Source organism: Nesoenas mayeri, assembly GCF_963082525.1.
Source record: "Nesoenas mayeri genome assembly, chromosome: 16".
Classification (NCBI taxonomy): domain Eukaryota; kingdom Metazoa; phylum Chordata; class Aves; order Columbiformes; family Columbidae; genus Nesoenas; species Nesoenas mayeri.
This window is the reverse complement of record NC_137562.1, coordinates 10995739-11013589: the sequence shown is the minus strand read 5'-3', so window position 1 is coordinate 11013589 and position 17851 is coordinate 10995739. Positions and strand designations below refer to the sequence as shown.

At 60.2% G+C, this 17851-nt stretch overlaps 1 protein-coding gene across 1 annotated transcript; it reads right to left on the bottom strand.

Annotated features, from left to right (window-relative positions):
- Positions 1–5598: 5598 nt before the first annotated feature.
- KIAA1755 lies at positions 5599–17429 on the bottom strand (the record flags this gene model as incomplete). The annotated part of the gene is made up of 14 exons (XM_080354699.1): positions 5599–6594; positions 6673–6864; positions 7573–7695; positions 7961–8099; positions 8915–9063; positions 9290–9388; positions 9716–9832; positions 10350–10433; positions 11495–11588; positions 11959–12082; positions 12760–12900; positions 13011–14283; positions 14769–14966; positions 17373–17429. The coding sequence occupies 14 exons, from the start codon at positions 17427–17429 to the stop codon at positions 5599–5601; spliced, it is 3786 nt and encodes a 1261-aa protein (XP_080210825.1).
- Positions 17430–17851: the final 422 nt, after the last annotated feature.

Here is a 17851-nt window from a genome sequence, read left to right as displayed (position 1 = left end):
TGCCCATTCGCCTGCGCTGCCTCCCGCCCTGGGGTGCTCCCCAAAGCAGGGCTGTAGCAGAGCCGTGAGCTGCTGCCCCAGAGCTGGGGTGACCACGGCTCCCCCCTTGCGTGGTGACTCCAGCACCGGAGCCACTCACCAGAACCTGGCACAGTCCCAGCCGTGCCCTGGGCTCCACACTGGGGTGGCGGGTCCAGGAAGGGCTGGGATGTGACTTTGGGAAAAGCGTAAAGGGTGAGAAAGTGTTTTATGCTGCTGCTGATGGGGCCAGTGGGGGTGTTTGTGGCTGGCCGGAGGGATCCTGGCACAGAGGATATGGCAGTTGTCCTTCACTCTGCAGAGCTGGAGGGAAGCTCTGATCTGTAAGTGTGGAAAAATACTTGAAAAATCATGGGGAAAAACCTATAGCTCCGTACCTGGAAGGGACCAAGCTGAGGGCTGACAGCGGTGGCAGACGTGACCCATACAGGCACCGCAGCTCGGGGAGCTGGGGCCAGTGACTGTGGCACGGGGACATGCCGCTGTTGGGGCAGGGGCAGCAGCTGGCTCTACACAGGCATCGCTCCTATGCCGGGGCCTTTGGTCGCCGCAGGCAGCCCTGGCGCGGGACCAGCGGTTGAGCAAGCTGGGCTCGGCGCTGCCGCAGCGCTTGGGGAGCCGTACAAAGGGCTCTTGTTCCCGGTACAGCGGGCAGGACCAGGCAGCTGCCCACCAGGCCAGGCAGTGCAGGGAGCGGGCAGCCTTTCCTTTGGGAGGGGAAGTGGCTTTTCCAAGGAAAAGCAAGTTGTTTTTCCCCCTGGCCCCACAGGCAGGTCCAGGGAGTCCAGCGTGCTCTGGTGTCACAGCCACGGGGTGTCCAGTGGCTGCAGCCCTGCGGATTTGGGGTGTCCCCTGCTGCCCAGGCAGGAGGGATGTGCCAGCGGTGTCAGACACGGTGCTGGGCTCTGGCTCACACCAAGCCAGGGGCTGTTATCGAGACATGTGGATCCCTGAACCAGCATTGGCTGCAGGGGGTGAGCCAGCAGCTGATAACCAGCTTCCAGCCATGGGGAAAGTCACTCCGACCCCCTTCTAGAGGGGGGGGTTGAGGAGGAATTTGTTATGTCACCTTCTTTGTTCTTAGGCCAAATCTGTGTTTTCATTTAACAGAAAGGAGAAACACAAACCTCTCCATGTCTGTTGATTTATTGGGTCTCTGTGCTCAGTGGGGCCAGAGGGCTGGGGCAGGGTGTCTCTGCCACCCCTGGTGCTCGGGGCCGGGAGGGCTCCCCTGGCCGGGCCCCCAGAGCGATGGGACCTACGGGTGGCAGCAGACTGTGCAGGGGACGTGGCTTCTCCTGCTGTGTCGAGCCTTTCCGTACTGGTGGCCCCATGATGGACATGAGGCCAGTTCTCCTGTGTGAGATGGACACGTACCTGCTGCTGGGGAGCTGTGAGCAGGGGCAGGGTGTTTTGCAACCTGAACTGGGTGAGCCTGGTGGGAATTGAATTCCAGTGTCCTGGTGTCATTTCCCAGAAGTTTGCTGGAAATCCCCCAGCCCTCCTGCCCCCAACAACCGCGGTCCCTGCCCATGGGCTCCTCCTGGGGCGGGGGGAACACAAGGGCTCTGCGCTCCCCCGTGCTGCGGGGTGTAACTGCGCTTGTGAGCGCCAGTGTTGGATTTAACCCCCTGAAGCTGAGTTACTCCCCTGGAGTCACATGAGATGCGTCTCCCATGCTGGGGGCTGCCAGTGTCTGTCCATCTGTCCCACTGGTGGCTCCTGGGGGTGGGGGTGAGCCCTGGCATGCTTGTGTTTTCCAGGAGTCCCTCTGGATGGGGCACAGCTGGGAGTTTAGAAAGTAGCCCTTGGAGTTCCACCCTTTGGCATTATGTTTCACCTTCCCTGCTTGTCTTTGCTATTGCTGTTTCTTTGTTTTTTCACTTATTCGTGGCCACTCTGCAGGTCCCCGGGAGCATCAGCCACCTCGTCTCGGTGAGGGTGACACCCAAGTTTGCTCTGTTGGAGCAGGAGGTTGGACATAATGAAGCTGATTTGGGACATCTCTGCCCGCAGCCACTTTGGAACCTCAGCAAAGCCAAGGCCCGTGCTGGATGGTTTCGTGTTCTGCTCGGCTTCCTCTGGTGTTATGGGCTGCCTCAGTGTTTACCTGCTGAAACCAGACCTGCTGCCTCGGTGCCCCTTGGGCAGACAAATCCAGGCATGACTGTGTTTGCTCTGTGGCATGGGACAAGGCCCCGTCCTGTGCTTCAAAACACCCAAACCCCAGCACTGCTGGACACCCCCGCTGGCCCGTGAGAAAGAATTTTGCCATTTCATGGCTGGGAAGGAGACAGTGATTAACTCCTGTACTTGCCTTTCTGGAAAGGTTATAGCTTAATTGGTCAGACTTGGAGTCATAAATCAAGTGCTGAAGGAGCAGCAGAGATAAGAAAATTTTGGCAAAATGTTGCAAAACTACTATCTGGCAGGAGGCATCCAGCTGTGCCCAGCCAGCTGTGGGGGCTGAGGGCAGCTGGGAGCACAGGGCCCCACAAGGAAACGATCCACCCTCCAGCGAGGGGCCGGAAATTCTCCATTCTGTTATCAGTTAATCTCAGGATTTGCAAAATATCCTTTTTTTCCTTTTCTTTTTCTTTTTTAAAAAGAAAAACAACAGGAAAGCCATTGTTTGCTTTAGTCAGAAGAATCTGAACTCCATCTGTTTTGAAAGATGATTCTGTTTCTCCATGGGAAGTGCTATTCCCCCTAACCACTTAATCAAAGTTTTAAAACTCTCAACTTTTCCCAAGCTGAGGAGGACAGTGAAAAGGGGAGAAAAAGGCTCTTCCCACACAAGGCTCAGTCCCCACCATGTCCACCCATCACAGATTTGGGTGGTTTCAGCCTCTGACCTCATGTCACTGCTGGAGCTGGTGTGGGAGAGCAGCAAAGCACAGAACATCTGCTGGGCACCGGAGCTTTCACTCCTATAAACCATCAAAGCTCTTTGGAATCAATACGAAGTTTTACTTGTGGCCACTGGAGAGATTTTACCTCCTGAATTATATGATTGGATAAATGAGATCCTGGCCTGCTGCTATCTGTCCGCAGTCAGCTGAATGGCTCCCAGAATTAATTAGAATAATGAACCCCCAAAATGACAAAAGTATTGATTGGCATTTTTGTCTCTCTGCAGCCGGCAGTGGCCATGGGAGCATCACAGAGTGATGCAACGCAGCCTGAGCTGGGGATGGGAGACGCTTATCCCATGACAGTGCCGTGGAGATGGGTTTGTGTGCAACGATGGCATCAGCCAAATGCTTCCACGCGATGTTATTTCAGTAACAGGTAGGAAGCAGGAGTGGTGGGGGAAACCCTTGGACCCAATGCCAGCGGCTGTGCAGGCAGCTGCCCGGGTTTTGGGCAGCTCCCAGGTGGCCCAGCCACCCTCGCCAGGCTGGGAGCTGCCTGGCCATGGCACGAGTCCTGCAGGGATGTCCATGCGAGTCTGGTGGCCGTGGGGAGCTCAGCGCCCGCCACAGCGCCCGGGCTGACTTTCCCAGGAGAGATGTGCGGCGTGGGCAGCATGTCCAGCCCACGGCACCAGCACGGACTGCGCTGGGACATGGGCTGTGTGGGTGGCAGGAGCTGAGCTCAGCCACGCTGAGAATGAGGAGTCCTGAGGCCGGGGACTTCTGTGAAATGACAGGCAAAAACTGGTATCCAGAGAGGAATTTGGAAGGTGTGCTGCTGCTTCAGTGCGCTGCAGGGGCGAGCATGTAACGGCAGGATACAACACATTGGCTGTCGGTAGAGCAGAAAATAGAGTGAGGGAACTGTTAGTTTGGTCTTTAAAGACTTTTGGAGGTAGAAGAGATTTTTGACTCTGGCAATGGGCTGGGCATGGCATTCACCAGCCGTGCGCGTGGGGATGGGAAGCAGACATTGCAAGAGCCAAAATCTCTGCAGCAAGGGGATTCCCGAAGCCCTTTAAACTTGGTGTAGGGCCAGATGGTTGGTCACAGGTAAATACTGTAACATGAAGAGGTAGGAAGAGTGTCCTTGCTGGGGTGACCTCGGTGATGTCCCAGATATGGTGCTAATTGGAGAATGCAACAAAGCCGGCTGGTTCACCCAGGCGGATCGTGCAGAACTCTCCCAATGTCTCTCCATGTTAATGACTTATAAGTGAAAAGGAAGAGGAGAGATCTCAGCTATCGGGATTTCAGGGAAGCAGTGATAGAAGTGCTACTAGGGAAATTGGTATTTAAGCTGAAGAAAATGGATCTTAAAAAAAATGTGAGGAGAAGCAAAGGGCAGACAAAGGGCAGGACTGGGAGAAGCGATGGGCAGGAGGTCCCAGGGCAGTGAGTGGGTTGGGATTGGGCTTCATTAACACAGTCGTTAATGATGGGGGCAGGAGGAGCACAACGCTGTGGGGGGGCAGCCGGGACTGCAGCCTCCAGAGAGGAGCTCAGAGGGGCTGGGCTCGGGGATTTGGCACAAACAAGGCTTCGGGGGGTATGGGCGATGCTCACAGCTGCCGGGATGGGCCAGTGCCCTTTGCTGGGGTGCAGCACTGTGTGGGGCCACCAGCTGGGAGGGGGAGAGTGTTTTTCTGAAACGGCCACTACATGAGATGTTAGTTTTTCTGTGCTGTCCCTTGCTGAGCTCATGGTGCAGGTGGTGGGTGTCGCAGTGTCCTGGCTGGACAGCCTGTCCCCTGCCTGAACGGGCAGTGGGCTGGGCGGGATCCCCGGGGACGCCGGGCTGTTTGGGACGGAGATCTGTGAGGTTCTGCCCAGCTCAGCCAGATCCCCAAGGCTTTGGGACAGCATGTTCCCAACAAGCGAGGGTCTGGGCAGGATAGCACCCATGTACCAAGGAGCGGGTAGGATGGGAGTGAGAGCTGGGGACAAAGACATTGCTTTGAACCCCCAAAAAGGGAGAGGGGCTCATTCTGCAAACAGCTGCAGCCTGGCAGGGCACAGCAGGGATGAGCCAGCAGCGGTTTGGGCAGGACCATCCTCCTGGCAGCAAGCACTGGCGGTGGGCAGGAGAGCCCGCCTGCATTCACAGCCTGCGCAGGGACACCGGGGCTCTTGTGGTGGCACCAGCTGCCCAATGGCACCAGGGCGGTGGGAACCTGGGTGAGCAGCTGATGTCTGGCCCTGGGCAGGACACAGCTCTTTTTTCTGCTCCACGAGGATCACACCAGGCACTTCTCTTCAGGTTTATTAATGTTAGTAATGTTAGTCCCACGTTAACAAGTGCACGCAAACAAGATGCCACAGCAGCAGCACAGGGGGACGGTAGAGCCTCGGCACAGGCTTGCACTGCCATGGGACACTCCAAGCATGAGTGCTGGGTGCAAGGAGCCCTCGCCGTTGTCCTGGGGTGAACCTGGGGCTTGCAGGGACAAAGGCACTTGACTGGAGGGTTGCTACACACCCGGGAGATGATTAATGAACCTGGTGAGGCTGGTGATGGGGTCACTGCTGCTCTGCAGCAGGGTCAGTGCTAAGTACAGGGAAATGAAGGGGTCTGGGACTGATGATGGGGCACCGGATCCCAGAGTCCCACCACTGAACATGGGATGTCCCACCCCGTTGGTGGTCAAGGCTTCCACATCTGGGCAGGAACCGCCCCATCCGGAAGGGACTGTTTTGACTTGGCATTTGCTTTAACTGGACTCTCGGTGTGGTGGTTCTCCAGGTAAACAATCTGAGGGGGCTTTTCAGAGGGGCAAGGGGGTCTGGGGCTCGGGAGGTCCCGGGGCAAAGCCAGGCTTGCTGCTGGGGCTTCTTCAGTGGAGTTCTGAGAGTCTGAGTCTTCAGAGGATAAACTGCTCTGGCTGGAAACTTGGAAGTACTGGGTGGCTCCTGCCCATGTGTTGGCAGGCGAACGGTGTGTGCTGGGGACTGGGACTGCCTCGTGGGGCACAGCGGGGGGACACAGCGGGTCAGTGCCTGGGACACATGCCTGGGGAGGCAGGCACAGGGGCTGCCTGTGCGGGGGCTGCCCGCGCTTCGAGGAGATGTGTCTGGCAGTCCCCAGGCTGGCTCCATGCTCAGGTTTAGGGAGAGAGGTGGCAGCAGGGACGTGGCAGTGACAATCCTGTTCACCCTCCAGCCCCTGCTGCTTTGGGGATCTTGGCTCTACACCCAGCACGGGGCTGGGGACACTGCCAGCCTGGGGCTGTCCTGGCCCCCCGCCGCTGGGCTCCAGCTGCTCCGCTGCCCCCCGGCTCCCCAACACCACCGGCTTGGGGCTGGTGGTTGCTCTGCAGCCTGGGGCTTCCTTGCAAGGGGCTGCGGCCCCTGCAGCGTCTCCCTGCCCATCGGCTTGTGTTCCCCAGGCCTCCCGCAGCTCCGCTAGCATCTCCTCCAGGATCCGCTGGCTGTCCCGGTAGCGCTGCCGTGCCTCACTCCAGGCCGCCAGCCCCTGGCTGCGCTGCATCCCACGCACCTGAGCCTTCATCTCCTCCAGCTTCTCCAGGGCCAGCTCCACAGACAGCTTCTGGAAGGAGCTCTGCAGGCAGCGCAGCGCCCGGCCACCCCCACGCTGTCCCTGCGCTGGGCCCTGCCCGCAGCCCCGCTCCAGCGCCACCAGCTGGAACAGAAGGCAGAGTGGCTGCTCTCACGCTGCCCGGGCAGCACACGGCCCGCGGGGGACAGCCCCAGCACCCACCTTGCTGGAGAAGGATCCGAGCTCCCTCCGCAGCTCCCACTCCACCTGCCGCCGCTCCAGCTGCCCATGGAACCTCATGAGCCTCGTCCGGAACAACGTGGCAGCCGCCTGGAAGGGCTGTGCCTCGGGGAACACCGCATCCTGCACCGCGGCCGCCTCCTGGCACAGGCTGAGGCCACACTGGTACTGAGCCTGCAGGGACGGCAGGAAGGACACGAGCTCCTGCAGGGAACAGCGCTGACCTGCTCTGTGCAGGTGAGGATCACTGCAGTCAGCGCTTGCCGTCGCTATCTGGGCTATACGGGAAATGTTGCTGGGCAAGAGAGAAGAAACAAAGGTAACTGGGGTTCTCAAAATCTCTGCCCTGTCCTGGCTCTGCTCAAAATGTACAAAATGCACCATCCTGTATTGGGTGTGGTCACCTTGCTCTGTCCTCCCTGGCCTCCCCACCCAGGGGTATGGCAGAAACACCTTGTCACCATGTTATCTGTCTTATGGACACTCAGGCTCTGAAGCCTGGCCCTGTGGCATGATGGGGACTGCAAAGGACGGAGCATGGGGGGGTCAGGAACAGCAGCCCCAGCCCAAAGCACACCCAGGAGCAGCACAACCGTCCCCCTCCCCAGAGCGGGGCTGCCCAGAGACCCCGGCAAAGCCTGAACCAGCCAGCCAGGGGACACCAGCTTTGCCCAGAAGCCTCATTCCAAACTTGGGGTATCTGGACTGATTGTATCAAACTTTGTAATGATCTTCTAATTCTAAATGTTCTAACTCTAAATGTTTCTAATTTGGCATTTTCAGTTTCTGCCGAGTGCCAGGCAGGGTCCGGCGCCACCCAACAGTGCAGTTGGCAGCGATACCCCAGGGATGTGTGTTACAGAAAAGCCCTTACGAACGCACCGCTGCCTGGCTGAAGAACTCGCTGCACCACTCGGTGGAGCCCTGGCTGCCGTCGGGGCTGCACTCCTCGGCACCCAGCTCCTGCAGCCGCGCCGCCGCCTCCCCGTCCAGCCAGCTGCCCAGCTGCAAGAGAGCACGAGCAGGGTCAGGCACCGGCCAGCGGCAGCACCTCCCTTTCCTTCCCCGAGCAGGGATCCCACCCCAGGCGTGGTTATGCAGAGTTGCGCCGCAATGAAAATCAAAGCTCAGGCAATCCTGTTATTCTCCATGCTTCCTTCACCATCAAAAAACAAGGAAATGTGCCAAAAATGCTCAGCCGTGGGAACACCACAGAGGACCACCCCAACTTGCTGCAGCCACAGCATCACCCCAAGGACACCCTCCTTACCTTGCTGAACTCGGGCTCAAGCTCCCGGACCTTTTGGAGGAACTCCAGCCGCTCCAGGCAGCTGTTGGACTGGGACACCAGGTCGTGCAGCTCTCCCTCCAGCTGGCTGTACAGCTCCTCGGCCAACTCCATGCTGGTCCTGGGGGCCGGGGAGGAGAGGGGCCGTCAGTGCCAGGGCTGAGGACACTGGCCGGGCAGCTCTTCGGCGAGCAGGGCCCTTCGATGGGACAGCTCCCTGGAAGCGGGTGCTGGAGTGTGGCCATGCAGGCAGCCCGGAGCTGAGGCAGCAGACAGGCAACCACCCAGTACATGCGGCTGGCAAGGGCCCGGAGCCGAGCAAGGGCTGTCTTCTCCACCCACCCTGTGTGTCCCCAGAGCCCACCAGGGACATGAGGGTGCTCCCAGGAGTGCTGGGCAGTGAGAGAGGAGTCAGGGAACACGTGATGGGATCGCGTTGGCTGTTGGAGTAGCCCAACCAAGAGAAGGGAGCAGTGGGATTTGCGCCATGGATGCATGGACCACGGGACAAGCATGGCACCACCAGATATGTGCAGCACCACCAGATGTGTGGCACTGCCAGACATGTGCAGCATAGCTGGACCAGCATGGCCCTGCCGGACATGTGCAGCACCACCAGATGAGCGCAGTGCTGCCGGGGCTTGGCCCCATCTAGTGGCTTTGCGTGAGCCCAGCCTGGCTCATGCAGGCCTTGCAGAACAGCTCTGGAGCCTTGTCCTGGAGCAGGAGACCTCCCCAGGGACCCACACGCCTTCCCGAGCTAGGAACTCCTGCAAAGGGCTGTCTGAGACATAAGCTCCAGGCCCAGAGGGACGGCCCCAGCGCTGGGACATGCTGGAGAGAAGCTTGTGTGGGAGGTGGCTCTGTTGCTGAGTGGAAGAGGCCAAGGCTCCCCGGTGCATGCAACTCGCTCCCAGTGAAGCTGCCCCCTCCTACCTGACATTGGCTGAGCTGTGGAGCCGGGCGGCCGCCCTGCGCAGCCGGGCCAGCATGGCCCCCCCTTCACGCTGCACCTGCACCAGCTGCGGGTCGCTCAGCACCCTCTGCATCAGCTCCTGGTGCCGCCTGATGCCAGCGGCTGCATCCTGTGGAGAGAGGGTTGGACGTGTCCCACCTGTGCCAGCACAGGATGGGCACCCGAAGCCACATCCCGAGGGACAAGGACAGGGGATGGCTCTGCAGCCAGGAGTGAACGGTGCAGGAACATTTGCATCGAGCTTTGGGGAACAGGGGCAAAATGTTGCTGTGATTTGGACTGCAGATGGGCTCTTTGGAAAGTCCAACAACCCACGGTACCGCAGCCCCTGTTACCTGCGTCCCCGCCAGCACGTTGGTGCTCCGCAGCTCCTGGATGCAGCTCTGCAGCAGCTCCAACGCTCGCCTGAGCCCAGCCGTGAAGGGATGGAGGTTCTGCAGGTGGGACATGGCCTGTCAGGGGCTGGGGACTGGCAGCAGGGTGGGAGGGCAGGCAGTGAGGAGGAGGAGGAGGATGAGGAGGAGAGCAGTGCCAGGCCACAGCAGGGAGTACCGGGGCAGCAGGTTAAAGCTGAAGAGGGAGTGTGGGTGGCACCAGGCAGTCAGGCAGGAGGGGGCTGTGCTCAGAGCTCTCATCTTCATTCCCCTCTCCTGGGCATTCCTGTCACTTTTCCAGGGATGTTCATGAGACAGGGCAGCCATGGTGGGGATAGAGGGGCAGGGCGGGGGTTGAGGTGATGGTGAACGGCTGGTACCAGACACCTGGAAGAACTGAACCCACTCGCTGTGGCAGTAGGGGAAGGTGCCATTCAGCTCCGGCGTCAGTTGGGAGCTGTCGATGTAGCGGCCCAGCGCCTTCAGCGATGCCAGGGTCTCCACCTGCGGGACATGGGGCTCATGAACACCGTGGGGCCACGCCAGGTCCCTCTGCAAACATGTCCCCAGGGGCAGCCCGGAGCAGGGGTCATAACCTCCCTGTCCCAAAGACACCATATCCCGTGCAGCAGCTCCACAGTGTTTGGATGCAGGGGAGATTGCCAGGACTGCAATAATTTGCCATGACAGCCAAGCTAGGTGATTGAGCTCATTAATGTTTCACATATTAACTACACTGAGCAGCACTAAAAGAACAATAAACCCTTTCAAGCAGTGCCTGTGTGTGGCTGCTGCAGGTAACTGGGGAGCTCTGGCCGCCCCAGGGCAGCTTTTGCTGCCTCCACCTCCCAGCGAGCCCCTTAGCAAGGGGCTGCCCTGCCTGGTGTCCCCAAGCAAGTAACGGGGGTCTCCAGGTGAGGGGACAGAGGGTGCCCTGAGGTGGGAGGCTCCTTTGACCTGGCTCTGCTCTTCCCACAGGACACAACACAGGGACACAAGGAGGGGACAGGGACAGGCTCACCTGCGCCCCGGGCAGCCTCTCGCGGTGGGCGAGCTCCTTCTCAGCCAGCAGCAGCACGGTGTGGATGCAGCCCAGTGAGACGCTCTGCGGGAACGGGGCAGAGTCACGGTGCAAACCTACGCGCAGCCCTGAGTTACCCACAGCACAGCTGCAGGTTTTCCACGCCGTTACCCACATTGACTGAGGCCAGTGAGCTCATTGCAAAGGAAATGGTTCCCGAGCTTGCTGGTGTGCGAAATGGAAACGAGTCACTCAGGTCACAACCCTGGCCCAGCCACCAGCTCCTGGGCAGAACAGACCCACGGGAAGAGGCCTATGAGCGGACCCCACTGTTTGCACCGGCGACGCTTTTCCACCTCAGGAACATCAGGCCAGTGAGGGATCTACCGGATGGGCTGCAGCCAAGCCCTGAAGCTCTGAGTAGGCAGAGGCAAAGCGTGCTGTGGCGGGGAGCGCCCCACGGCCCCCGACAGCACAGGGCACTCTCGCGGCACTGCCGGCACCGGCGCAGAAACCTGCCAGCGCTGCAGAGCCTGTTCCCAGGTGAGCACAGCCAGTGGGATGCTGATGGGGTCTGGGGCATGGCGCGGTGCTGGGTGACAGCGGGGACAAAGGACAGACCCCGTAGGGCTGGGAAGGGACCTTTGGTCCCAAACCGCCAGCGCCTCGTGGATAGACATAAGTTCTGGTGTGAGCTCGGTTTGGGGGCTGGGGGCAAATGGGGTCTTTGTGCCCTTTTGAGGGACAGTCTGTGCCACTGCAGATGTGCTCAGAAATCAGAGATTCAGCAGCAGCTTTGGGAACATAGTGGCAGTTGTGTGAGTGCTGCCAGACCTACAGGGAGTCAGGAGCCAGGACCGGCTGCTGGAGGGTCAGCAGCGAGAGGGACATGGATTTTCTGGATCAGCACATTGCAGTGCAGCCGAGAGCTGCTTCAGTGCATCTGCACCACGACACTTATGGGTAACATCTAGTGAGATGAAAACCACAGCCCCAGGCACAGTAGTGCCGAGGGCTGCTGGAGAGGCTGCTGCCAGCCAGGGATTGAACCGAGTGGTGGGTGCAGGGGTGGCTCTGACAGACCTGCTCCTGGACAGGGACCCCACTGGCACATCCCCTGCACAGGGATGCAGAGCCCGGCGTACCTGGACAGAGCGGAGGGCCGAAAACAGGATGGGAGCAGGTGGCTGCTTCCTGGCGTCCACCACAACAGTCACTCCGCCGTCCTTTGCCTCCTGCCTGGCCGGGGAGACAGAGTGGGAGAGAGATGGCGCTGGTTAGAAGTGTGACATGGAGGGGGCAGGACGTGCTCAAAGCCTCTTCCTATGGCTCCCTGTCGCCAGGCAGGACTGTGCAGCTGCCGGCAATGGCCTTGTCCCTGCGAGACACCCCAGACATGGGCAGCACCAGCCCTGCAGAAACATGTGCCTTGGGCAGGGGCACTTGATCCTCAGGGCTGGCTGCAAGGGGGCACACTGGGGACATGTGGGATGTGCCCAAAGCAGCACGTGCAGGACACCGATCATCCATCCTGGCTTGGCCCAGGGGCCGTCCAAGCCCCCGAGCTGGGAAGCAGCCAAGGGGTCCCAGCAGGTCCCCTGGCCCTTACCTGGGCAGGGAGCAGAGGTGGAGGATGAGCCTCGCCAGCTCGGCCGCCGAGCACCACGTGGCCCTCCAGGCGCTACTGCTGGTGTTGACCTGGAGCAGGGCCCTGCCCAGCCTGTCCGAGCTCCCTGCGGGGAAACGGGTGAGTGAGCCCTCCAGCAGCACCCACCAGCTGCTTCCCCAGCCCTGAGCACCCTGGGGGACTAAGGCTCCCACTGGCCCCACTGCTGCTCACCAAGTAGGAATGGGCTCTGCACCGGCTCAGCACGGGGGGCTCAGTTGGGTTAATACTGTGCAGCTGTGGTGGCACAGCGGCCACCCCGGTGCTCTCCTAGTGCCACCCCAGTGTTACCACCCCCAGGCCCTCTGGACGGGCAGTGCCAGCACATGAGGGCTCTTGGCACCAAAGCCGGCCCTGGAAATGCCAGGGTAGAGCTGCTGAGAACATTTTTCATTAAAAAAAAAAAAAAAAAAAAAAAAGAAGATGGTTTTTGTGACTGTTTTTCAGCTCTTGGGGAAAAGGAAGAAGCCAAATGTTTAGTGTTTGGCAGCTACAAGCTGAACAGCTTCACTGGTGAGGAATGGTGTGGGAGGGCTCGCTGCAGCTGGGAACCAGGGCAGCTGCGTGGAGCAGACTGCTTGTTTTTATGTTTTTCATTTTTTTGCCCAGTTGAAAGGAAATTTTCTGCTTGGGAGCTTTCTGGCCTCTGGCAAAGCCCTGAAACCCTCCTCCAGAAACCCGTCTCCAGCAGCATGGCGCTGTCCCTCCAGAGGCCTCCCCGTCCTCGCCGAGGTCCCGCCGTACCTGGCAGGGTGACGATGCCCGAGCGCAGCAGCCCAGCGTGCAGGTCCTGCCAGGCCGGCGGCTCCCGGCCGGGGGTGCCAGTGCTGGGCACAGGGGCACCGCTCTTGCAGCTGCTGCTTTCCAGGGCCGTCCCACTCATACCTGCTGGCAGAGACAGAGGATAGAGGAGATGCCAATGTGCAACCAGGCAGATAAATGCAAAATCCCCACCAGAGCCCAGGCAGGTGCCATGGCCCCAATGTGGACATCACCTTTCCCGGTGGGCTTGGCTCTGCCCATCCTGGGCGAGTAGATGGCAGATATCTTCTTCCAGGCTCCTTCGTGCTGGCTGGCGGCTCGCTCGTCCCCAGGGGCTGCCCCGAGCCGCGGCCCCTTCAGGAAGGAGAACTTGTGGCTGGAGCCCGCAGGGGCCGGGAGGAGGTGGGGGCTGCCTGGCTGTGCCCCCGCCTGCACCCTGGGACTTGCTCTGTGGGGACGGCGGGTGCCAGACCCTGGACCCAACTGTGTGGGGGTGTCATTAGGAGTGGTGGGGGGTGGCTCGGGGCCCGGGCCATCTGGCTCCTCCAGGATGGCTGACATCAGCCCAGGGCTGAGGCTCAGCGGGTTCTGCAGCGCGGCCAGGTAGGAGTCTCGGTGGCGGCACCGTGGGCTGCGTGGCCCCTGCTCCCGGCTCAGTGTCCACCCCAGGCATGGGGTGCAGGGACCCTCCTCTGCCCCCCCGCAGACAGAAGCATTTGCCTCTGGCCCTCCGTTCGCCCAGGGGAGTGTCACCCTGGCTCCCATTGGCCCCGCCGGGCAGATAGGCGGCAGAGACCCGGTCAGCAGATCCGGCTGCTCCTGGGAGGGCTCCAGCAGGTCCACATACTCGCCCTCCAGGTTCTGGCTGAGGATGTGGCAGAGGCTGGGCATGGCCAGCACAGCTGGCTGCTTCTGCAGCCTAGCCTGCTCCACCTTGATCAGTCCCGGGTACCTGCCCTGGCTCGATTTCCGCGGAGTGCCCTTGCAGCCTGGAATGGTGCTTGCGATGTTGCTGTAGGGTGCAGGAACGCCTGCTGTGCTGTGAGACACAGGTGTGCTGGGTGCTGCCGGCTGAGCTGTGGTTTCTGGAGCAGGGCCATGCTGAGCCCCTGTGGGCGCATCATCAGCTGCAGCCTTGGGCTTGTCGATGAACTCCGGTGTGGCGATGCTGCTCCACGGCAGCGGGGCGACGCCGTTCTCAGTGGCCACCAGGCACGTGTGCAGGGGCACCCGGGCCTGGTTGCTGTTGATTTCCTCTAGCCACTCGTTGGTGAAGAGCAGTGCATAGGCGGCCTCGGGCACCGGCGTCTCCTCCACCGTGTGCAGGTCCAGGGACAGGTGTTTGAGGGTGATACGCGCCGAGAGCTCCTCGCATGGCTCAGCCTGCAGGTAGAAGTCCCCGGGGCGCAGCAGGAGGGGGTTGAGTGGCGCGAGGTGGACGACCACTTTCTCATGCAGACACAAGGGCCAGCCTTCATGGAGAAAGATGCAGTTAAAGTATGGAGCCTGGGAGGGAGGAAGAACATAGCACATGAGCGAGAGCCTCGCTGGCTTCATCCCCCCTCAGCCGAGCCCGCGTGCTCTCACTGCCGCGTTCCGCCCTTCCCATGATGGAGGCTGAAGAGCTCAGTGACCTGATCGGATGTCCCTGAGCTGAACCACAGCAGGGCCCTGCAAGCCCACCCGAGCCCATGGCTGTTCCCAAGGTGCTGTGTGGTACCCAGAGGGGAAACCCCACTGAAGCCTCTCCAGGAGCAAAACAAGGTGACCCAGGAGTCCCCCTGCCCTTATGGAGGGGAGGGTGTGTGCCAGGCTCTGTGCCAGAGCTATGCCGGGAGCTGGGCTCACCGTGGTCCCCTTTGCGGGGCAGGGATGGGGACAGGGAGGTGGATGTGCAGAGGGAGCTGCAGCCCAGCGCAGGGACCAGGAGGCAGGGCAGACCTGCATGGCGGGGTGGGGGCTCTGAGGGCTCCGCGGGGCGGGGGGCTTACACAGGCTGCCTGTCGCACATGCTCGAAGAGCCGCTTGGCCGGGATGAGGAACCGGAGCAGGCAGCAGAGCCCATCCCCCTGGTAGCGTGTCTCCAGCAGCCGGAACACCTGGCCCAGCACCGTGGGGGCCGTGGCTTCGAAGGGTGGGTAGAGAGCCTGGAGTGCACCCTGCACCGCTGTGTCCAGCGATCCGGCGTCCTGTGGGATGAAAGTGTCACTGGTGGGGAGAGTGGCCCTGCAACGGGACGCTGTCACCCCCGGAGCCCGTGCCCACCATCCTGCCACCGCAGCACCACGGCTCTGCTGGTCGCTGTGCCACCCACACTGGCAACATCACCAGCTTCAAACCTGCTTGGGCTGGAGACTGGGGAGGGACTGGGTGCAGAGCGCACCGAGCACGTTGCTGTTCCCAGTGTTGGGCTGTGGTTTAGGGAGCCTGGGGTGAGTCCCTGCCAGGAACACGGCTGTGTCAGCCCAGCCAAATGGAGAGCATGGGGATGCACCAGGCTCAGCTACAGGATGCAGCAGATGGCAGGAAGGACAGATGTCTGAAGGTGGATTGGGTGTTTTAGTTCAGACTCATTGCTGAATTCGCCAAACTCAAAATTAGTCCTCCCAGTGTTTTCTGGGGAGCGCTCTGCTGCGTTACAGCCCCCTCCCGTGTGCTGCTGCCAGACAAGGCGAGGACACTGGTTTTGTGCCACGTGTAAACTGGTGGCTCTGAGTTCGCTTTCCCAGCTCCACAGGAGATGATGGCTGTGCAGACCTGGCTGGCACAGCAGGGCACAGAGGGAAGACATCGGATGGCTCCCGTGAAATCCCAGCTGTGCTACAGGCAGCACAGGGGGGGTTACAGGCTGAAGGTGGGATTAGTTGAAGGTGGGATTAGCTGAAGGTGAGCATTAATTTCAGGAAGCTAATCCCTGGCCTGGGAGCCTATACAAAGTGGCCGCGGTTAATTTAGCTTAATTAGCTTTAATGTGCTTTAGCTAAAGCACTTTCCAGTCACACTTTGGATAATTCTTCATTACTTTGTGTCTCTATACAGGGATCTCCCGCTCTCAGGCCTGGCAGGAGGAGAGCAAGTCCCTTCCTGGTGCCCTGACCACTACCGAGCTCAGCTCCTTCCCCGTTCCTGCATTGAGGTGAGAAGCCACCGTCTGTCACAGCAAAGGGGGATCTGTCAGCTCCCCATGCTGCCTGGAGAGACGGGCCAGCCCTGCCTGCACCAGAGCCCACTGCCCGGTCACCCTTGCACAGCCCTGGCACATCCCAAACCCAGCTCTTTTGAAACCAGACTAAACTCTTCCCAACTGAGCTCATGTGGCACTGATAAAAACACAAAATAAAACAGAAAGAGAAACCGGGTACCCCAAGACTGGGCTCTGCTCCAGGCAGGCTGCGGGGGGGACAGGCAGCCCCAAACCTGGCCGTGGGGTAAAGGCACGCTCTGCCAGCAGCCCCATCCTACATCCCATCTCTTACCACACTGTCCCCCAAGCCCTGGAGCAGCCTCCCTGGTCCCACACCTTGGCAGCTGGGGAGAAATGCCCAGAGTTTGGGTAAACCGGCTGGGATAAACTTGGGGTATCAGGGAACAGCCCTGCTGCAGGGAAAAAGGAAAATCTTCCAAACCACCACCAAAACCCCACAGCAAAGGACGCGCAGAGGATGAATCAACCGAATAAACAAAGCTGCTTTGCTGTCAATGGAACGACAGCGCCCAGGATGGCATCCAGCAGTGGGGACAGCGTGAGCCAGTGGCGGGCGGAACCACTGATGATGGAGGTACCAGACGCAGCCTGGGTTGTGCTGGGGTGTATTTTGGCCTGGAATGACTAAAAATGTTTTAATTGAGTGTCACAAAGCGGTTCATCAGTGGCGGAGGATTTGGGGTAACTGTGGTGCAGCGGCTCTGCGTTCGCGGGAGAAGCTGAGGCCAGATAGGCCAGGGAGCCCTTAGAAATCCAAAAGCAACCAATTAGCCCCTGCCCCTCCGCCAGCTGCAAGGGAGCACGAAGCCGAAACAAAAGGCATTGGAGAGCATAAGGAGATTTACATTTGCAAAGCTATTTCCATTTTAATAAGCCAAAGTGCTGTTAAATAGAGATTGATATTTCTCCCCAAATACCCGTATTTTTTAAAGTGGTTTACACCAACAGGATGAGCTGCGCTTGGTGTTTTGGTGCTGTAAAGTTGTTTAACTTGTGCCCAAAGCCACAGAGTGACTCAGCTCCATCTCCCTTCTCCCCGCTGCTCAAAAGGAGCAAAGTTTGAGTGCCGGGACTAGCCCTGAATAACAATTCCTCTCCCTCTCCTGCAGCTCTTGCTGTAAGCAGCTTTGGCAGGGCTCGATGCCATTGGTATCAAACAGCCCCAGCGGAGCTGGAGGCCAGGGCTGAGCACAGGATCACCCAGAGCCCAGGGCAACGGAGCATGCCAGCTGTGGCAACAAATGAGATGGCCAACCGGGAACGATCCGCTGAGTGTCCTGTACCTGCATCCAGGCATGGTTCACAGAGCAGCACCCACTTGCTGCACCCCTCCCACTGCCAAACTTTTGCAGGGAAGTTTATGCACCAGGAGCTGCAGCCCTGCACACACCTGCCCCAGCAGACGCCCGCCTTCGCACCCATCCACGCCCACCTTTGCGTCCCCCATTCATGCCCCCACCCACCACGTTCACACCCACCCTCCACCTTCACACCTGCCCCCGCCTTCACACCCCACCTTTGCACCCTCCTCTACCCCACCCTCGCTGCCGGCCCCCCCAGCGCCGGGTGGGCAGCGAGGGAAGGTGAGCGGAGGGGAAAGCAGAAGGAATTACCATGTTTACTGGGAAGCTTTGAGGGGCCGGGGGCACCGCGGCACCGACGCTCCCGTCCCACGGCCGCCCCGCCCGGCGCTCCGAGCGGCTGTTCCCGGCCCCACCGGCTCCGGCCGCCGCGCCTCTGCTGGGATTAAAAAAAGTAAAAAGAAAAAGAAGGAAAAAGAAAGAAAAGGCGAAGAAAGAGCGAGTGCGGCGGGGCGGGCCGGGGGAGGGGGCTGGCGGGGGCGGCTCGGGTAGCAACGCGGGGCCGGGG